Source organism: Camelus ferus, chromosome 9, assembly GCF_009834535.1.
Source record: "Camelus ferus isolate YT-003-E chromosome 9, BCGSAC_Cfer_1.0, whole genome shotgun sequence".
NCBI lineage: Eukaryota > Metazoa > Chordata > Mammalia > Artiodactyla > Camelidae > Camelus > Camelus ferus.
This window is the reverse complement of record NC_045704.1, coordinates 62,289,858-62,296,963: the sequence shown is the minus strand read 5'-3', so window position 1 is coordinate 62,296,963 and position 7,106 is coordinate 62,289,858. Positions and strand designations below refer to the sequence as shown.

Sequence of the window (7,106 nt, the reverse complement as noted above, 5' to 3'; positions counted from 1 at the left end):
AAGCATCATAGCATTGGATTTGGCAATGATTTCTTGGATATGACACCAAAAACCCAGGTAACAAAATTAAAAATAGACATATTGGACTATGTCAAAATTGAAAACTTTTGTTCATCAAACGACATAATCAAGAGTAAAAATGAGAGCAGCCCACAGAATGAGAGACAACATCTACAAATCAAAAATCTGATAAGGGATTAATATCTAGGCTATATAAAGAACTCCTAAAACTTACCAACAACAAAATGAAGTAAAAAATAAGCAAAGACATTTTTCCAAGTGGGGATATACAGATGGCCAATAAGCACAAGAAAAGATACTCAACATCACTAATCATTAGGAAAATGCAGATCAAAACCACAATGAGATACCACTTCATGCCTACCATCAAAAACAGAAAATAGCAAATACTGGTGAGGATGTAGGGAAATTGGAACCTTTGTGCACTGCTTGTGGGAATATAAAATGCAGCTACTATGGAAAACAGCATTATGGTTCCTCAAAATATTAAGAATAGGATTACCATATGATCCAGAAATTCCACTTCTAGGTATATACCTCCCAAAATTGAAATCAGAGACACGAAGAGAAACTTGAACACCTATGTTCATGGCAGCATTATTCACAATAGCCAAAAGTGAAATGTCCATTGATGGGGGAATGGAAAACAAAATGTGGTACATGCATACAATGAACTATTACTCAGCCATAAAAAGGAAGGAAATTCTGATACGTATTATAACATGGATGAACCCTGAGGCTATTATACTACGTGAAATAATACAGACACGAAAGAACAAACATAATATGATTCTACTCTTACGAGGTTCCTAGAGTAGTTAAATTTATGTAAAGATAGCAGAATTATGGCGCTGGAGGCGGGAGAGAGGCAGGGATGGGAAGGCTGCTGAATAATGGGTATAGAGTTTCAGTTTTGAAAGATGAAAAAAGTTCTGTGGATGGATAGTGGTGATAGTTGCACCAAAATGTGGAAATATTTAAAGCCACTGAGCTGTACATTTAAAGATAGCTAAAATGGGGGCGGGTATAGCTCAGTGGTAGAGCACATGCTTAGCGTGCATGAGGTACTGGGTACTGGGTTCAATCCCCAGTACCTCCATCAAAAAAAAAAAGATAGCTAAAATGGTAAATTTTATGCTATGTATATTTTACCAAAATGGAAAAAAAAAAAAAAAAAAAGGCAAGAGCATAGCTGAGGTGGAAAAAAATGAGGTGGGTCCCTGCAAATGTAGGTGAAAATAGACTTGTGAGTCAAGTTACATTTAAGCACCTTGGATTAACTTGTTATAAAGAATCATTTTATGTAGCCCTTGATTGATCTGTTTTTGTTCATCAGCATTTTCATCAATCAGCCTCGCTTGGGCACACCTCCATTATTATTCACATCACTTCCCATCAGCTTGACCTCTAAATGTTGATGGTTCCCGAAGAACATCTCTTTGAGACCCTCCTTGTCTACTGTTACTGGCGTGGCAACGCCAGCCTCCTGTCTTCACATCTCATTTTGGTGTGTAAGCTTTCTATCAGTTAATATCTCATGTCTCACCTCTCTGCCAAGCTGCGTGTTGGACTGCAGCTTTCTGCTCGACATCGCTCCAGCATCTCAAACTCAGTTTGGCCCAAACTGGACCCATCAGTATTTTCCTTGTTCTGCTGAGTTCCTGGTTTCCATGGAAGGCACCATCATTGTTTTGGTGCCTCAAGTGTGAAAACACAACAACTTTGAATCCCATTTCCCTCTCCTTTCTTCCAGATCTGCTCAGCTGTCAGCTCTGTTGTGTTTTCCATCTGTCATCACCACATCCTGTGCTGGTGTCCTTGTTTGCCTGTGTTTGCCTGTGCACTGCCTATGCTAGCTCAGACCTCGATCCACTCTTCAGTTTTTTAATATTTCTTAAATTTTTTTTTATCTTTTAAGTTGAACCTTAAATTACTTTTTTAAAGCTTTTGGTGGGGTAGGTAATTAAGTTTATTTATTAAATTAATTTTTTAAATGGAGGTACTGGGGATTGAACCCAGGACCTTCAGCATGCTAAGCACATGCTCTCCCACTAAGCTATACCCTCCCCTGCTGCCCTTGGTTCATTCTTAAGTAGACCGCTGCAACTGCCTCTTTGCCTCCAGTCTCTCCCTGTGGGCTTGCCACAGCCATGCCAGAAGTGCAGCTGTGAATCAGCCAGAGGAAAGCCAGGGAGACACCAGTCCTGTTCCCTGTACTAGAAAATCGAGCATCTGGGTAGAGTTCACTGGGAAGAGGAGCAGAGCAGGACACAGGACAAATCATGAAGTTCTGAGGGTCTTGTGGCTGAGAAATAGCCCAAGGAGGTGAGGCTGGGTCAGTGGATGAGGTGTGGCAGCTAAACTGAGTCTCACGTTCAAATAAGTCTTGTGGTTCCAAGTGATCAGCCCTTTTGGGAGCAGAAGCCAAACCTGCAATGGAGGGGGCAGGGGCAGCAGGTCTGTTTTCCAGGGGAGGCAGCTGGCAAGAACTAGGCAGGGCCCAGGGAAGGGGCAAGATGCACTCCTTGGGCAGAAAGCCAGCACTCTGCCTGGGCTGACCAGTGCAAGCAAGGGGGCTGTGTTGCTCAGGGGGCTCCTTGTCTCCCCGGGATGTAGGGTGCTTAGCAGCCCTGGGAATTCCTCGGCTCTGGGTCTTCACCTGTATGGAGCACTTAGCCTGGGACGTGCATACACCTCACAACTTCCACATCCTCCAATCCCACCCATCCTTCAAAAGTCTAGACCAGTTGCCCCTTCTTCCTTGAAGCTAACGCTCCACCTGCAGAGCAATGACATTCTTTCCTGGACTCCGGTAGCCTTTTATCTCACCTCCCTTTCTGCACTTACCATTTTCTACCTTAGACTATCATGACTTAAGCTGCCAGCTTTCTAGACTAACAAGCTTTTTGTGGGCAAGATTCAAGCCTGAGGCTAGCACAGTAGTATGGCCCCATGTATAGCCACGTGGCTCAATGCACAGTCCTTGATTTCACTCAACAATGAACACACTAGTTTCCCTTTGTTAGTTTCTCTGAATCAGCCCTTCGGGAGCTGTCACCCTTCATGGGTTTGTTAAGTTCACCGGGGTCTTCCCAAGTGCTGATGACCAAACATTCCTAGTTCTTCTTCCTCTGAACACTGAACCTCTTATGTTTTGGAGGCCACAGGAGTAGTTCTAGGCAATGGACTGTGAAGGAAAGTGACATATGTTCCTTCTGGCCAGAGCATTGACCGGGATGCGACCCTTCCCAGTGCTCCTTACCCTTGGGTGTGGCCATCAGCAACATCTGAGATGTTGGCTGCTCTCATATCCTGAGTTCCCCTGAATCAGTCAGAGGAGCGGAGCCCCCCTCTTGCTGACCCGCGATGAAGGTCTAGTGTGAGTGAGAAATAAGCCTTTGTTGTTTTCAGCCACTAACATCTGAAGGTTGTTACTGCTGCATAACCCAGCCCAGCTAGCCAGATGTATTCAGCCCGGTTGATCTGGTCTAGATGTGACTAGCACATCACCAGATCCTGGTGGCTGATGGGTGACCTGATGGGAAGGCAGAAGCCAGGGGAAGCTGCATCTTCGGGCAGCAAGTGCTTCTCTCAGCAGTTCAGCTTCCTTGGTGGCAGTGGCGGTGGCGGCTCACTGGGGAGTGCCAGTAATTTAGATGCAGATGTGCAAGAAGGGATGGTATCTCCCACTCTCCCCTCTAGGGGCTGCCTTCTAAATTAATTAAAAGCTGGGGGTGAGCAGAGAGGATATTCTATTAAGTTAGAATGTTCTCTTAAAATTTTTGAGCCTGCAATAGGATTTTCTCATCAAGTATGTTTTACGAGAGTTAGCAGGATTCTGCTCCTGGTAGGCAAAAGCATCTCACTTTCCACATATAAGTGTGTGACCCATTTCCCTAGAGAGCCTTTGGCATCTGGAGGGGCTGCTTGTTGAGCTGAACAGCTGAGGAAACAGCAGAGCCCCGTGTATCAAATGCTCTGTGAGCTACAAGCCTGACAAAACACAGGTAGATCCCAGCTCTCCAGGGCACACAGGTATTCCTTGGGCAGAACAAAAAACAAACAAGCCCTTCTGCTGTACTTCTGATTGAAAGGAAGTGGTTATCTATGTGAAAAAAAGATTTAAAAAAAGCTTTGTAGTGTCCTGTGTATGTGTATGCAGACTGCTAAACCTCAGGAACATTTACAATGACAAGAGAAATGGGCAAGAGACAGAGATTTAATTGAATAAAAACTCCAGGCTGTGACAGGGGCCGGAAGACACGAAGCAGTAATTAACAACATAATTTTTTAAATGATGATGCAATTAATTAACATCCTGAGTATGGGGAGGAGGGAGGAGGAGAGAGACATTCTTCAGCCTAGAAATGCTGCTAAATAAAGGAGAAGGGGACTTTGCATTTAAAAAAAAAATCTACGTGCAAAAGACCTTGGTTATCATGACTTCAGCAAAGCTCACATCACCAACCTGAGAAAGAGGTTTCTCATGGCAGAGGAAGCTGACAAATGAATCAACCTTGTATTTCATTTTATTCTGCAACTTGTAATCATTTTATTCTCATCTGTGCCAGGGAGAGATTGGGGTACATAATGAAGCTGGCAGAAATTCAGGTTCCATTCATGCTTTGGGTTGAGGACTAGTCTCCCCTGAGGGTACTGGGGATGGGGCCCCAGGAGCTGAGAGCCTGAAGACATTTACCAAGACTGCTGTAGCGGCAGTGGAAGCAGTGGGTCAGGGTGGTGTGGAGGCTGACCGTAATCTGCTCAGGAAATGACTTTCCAAAGCCACCGGGAGCCTCACCTGAGTGAGATGGCTGCTTGGACATAAGAGGAATGTCTAAGAGCAGTAACTTCCATGATTCTCGCTGATCACATTCCCTTCTCTAAAAGGTCAGAGTGATTGTCCTTATCTGTCTACAGGTTTGAAGATGACGGCTGGACATGCATTTTAAGCTCACTTTTGGAAGGACCCCCTCAATCTAATTTGTAGGCTCCTTATGACCCAGGAAACTCAGTTGTCCCCTTCATGGTTGTAGGACCCACAACAGCTACCCAATGATTGAGATGGCCACTGGGGTCATTCTAGTGTCAAGAAACAAAATGAAGTTCCTGGCCTGTTGGAAGTCTTGTCATGACCTTGGGTTTTTTCCTACTCTCAAGAGAACATCCAGCTGCAGGACCACTTGGCTGGGAAGGCTGATCAATCACAGGACATTTGGGGAGAAAACTTTATCTTTATACCAATGACACATTAGCTCCTAGCCTAAGGCTCAGTACAGGGGTCTGGGTTTATCTACATTTACTTTCTTTAAAGCAGAAAACCTCTTTTGTCACAATATCCTGTTACCTCCTGCCCAATCTGGTCATTTTTAGGACCAGTAGACACTACCCAAAGTTATATCAGCACAGAAACCTGATAACTTGGCTTAAAACGAGGGTTACTTTATTGAATTGCTGCTCTTGAAGAATAAAGAGTAAGTAAGGAAAGAGTAAGACACAAGGTGTGTGAACGGTTTTATGTTCTTGGGCCTCCATTGTTGAGAGAAGCAGTTCTTCAGCAGACTTGCCTCTTGCAAGTCACACACACGGCTCTGGAAACTGGCATTTCACAGCCACAAACTGAAGTGAGAACCCACCCCCACGCATCTACTCCTAGGGCTGTACAGACTGAGATGGGGCAAATCAACCTACTTACAAGGGGTTGGTGGGAAGGCCACTCTTAACAGAAACGTACGATTACAACACAGAATAGTTCAAACATTCTTTTTTCCTAATCTGAATTTGGCCTATGGTAGAGATCTAAAGGGAAAAGAACAAAAAACAAACAAACTTCTTCACTACCACTGAAACAAACACTTAAGTACTTAGTAATTTATAGAAATAAAGTTTAAGATGAACATTATCCCAGAGTCAAGGGGGCTGAAATAGACTTAAGCTGACTTGGTTTCAATCAGGAAGATACTCTTCCTAGAAAGATAGACTCCGCCCATCACTTGGGATTTCAAAACTCTCCATTCAGAAAAGAACATTTTATGCAGGTTTTTCTTTTTGATCTGTTCAGGCATTTTAAACAGCTTGCTTGATACTTCATGGAATTATAAAGCTATATATAATGCAGAAATCATTCTGGAACATATGTGCGTCCTCTTTTTTTTTTTTTTTTCTTTCTCACAATGAAGGTTATTTTCAAGAACAAATATCCTGTTTTCAAACAAACGTGGTCATTAACCATGGTGTGTCAGAAAATATACGGCATGTTTCGTGTCAGTAGAATCATTCCTAAAGAAAGTAACTCAGTTTCCGTGAGGAATCGAGATATGGTCAATTCAGGGGGAAAGTCTGAGAGGAAGGGGAGCCCGGAGCCCTGCACGACCAGCTGAAGGTTAAGAGACACCTCGGAGCCTCATGGTTTCAACACGGGACCGGGAGTCAGCATCTCAGTTTATAGCACATCAGCAAAGAACTTCTGAGTCACAAGTAGCCTTTGTAAAAGCTCTTCACTAGACCTGCGCCTTCCCCACTGGCTCCTAGGAAAAGCAGCTGTAGCTCCGTCCCACTCCCTTCTGCTTGGGGGTAGAGGGGCTCGGTGGAGACACAAAATTTCAGAAACTCAAACCACCTCCCCCCAAAAGACTATTTTACATTGTATTTAATAGAACCCAGTGTCTGGGCTCTTCCCCTTTGTCTTTCTCTACTTTTTTTTTTTTTTCTTCTTCTTCTTGACAGCAGATCCATAAAAAGTGAAAAGACCACAAAAAACATCACCTTGGGAGACAGAAAAGACTAAGACAGCTCGGACCACAGGACAAGTGTCTTGGCCTTGACCTACACAGGGGCAGCTAAGTTTCTGGAGTGAGAGGCGTGCTGCCCCCGCCGCCGCACAACACTGTGTTTAGACGTTGAACAAGTGCAAAAAGAGCACTGCTGAGTCTGGTTTGTGTCGCCCGGCCGTGCAGCTCACGGTGTCGGAGGTGGTTTCGGAGACGGGCACGAGCTCTCGCTGTCGAAGCTGGCCGCCTGGCCCTGCCACTGCGGAGAGGAGAAAAAGCTGCTTATCCATTGCCAAGGGACCGGACATTTCAACT

At 44.4% G+C, this 7,106-nt stretch overlaps 1 protein-coding gene across 5 annotated transcripts in view; it reads right to left on the bottom strand.

Moving 5' to 3' along the window:
- Nucleotides 1–5,369: 5,369 nt before the first annotated feature.
- SYT6 (synaptotagmin 6) overlaps nt 5,370–7,106 on the bottom strand; it is a 57,393-nt gene continuing 55,656 nt past the window's right edge. For all 5 annotated transcript variants that reach the window (XR_001367229.2, XR_001367230.2, XM_014566394.2 and 2 more), the window contains one exon: nt 5,370–7,050. Coding sequence is in view for 3 of the 5 variants with exons in the window: in XM_014566394.2 (XP_014421880.2) it covers nt 6,979–7,050 (72 nt within the window). In the remaining 2 variants the exon portion in view is untranslated. The remainder of the gene's footprint in view (nt 7,051–7,106) is intronic.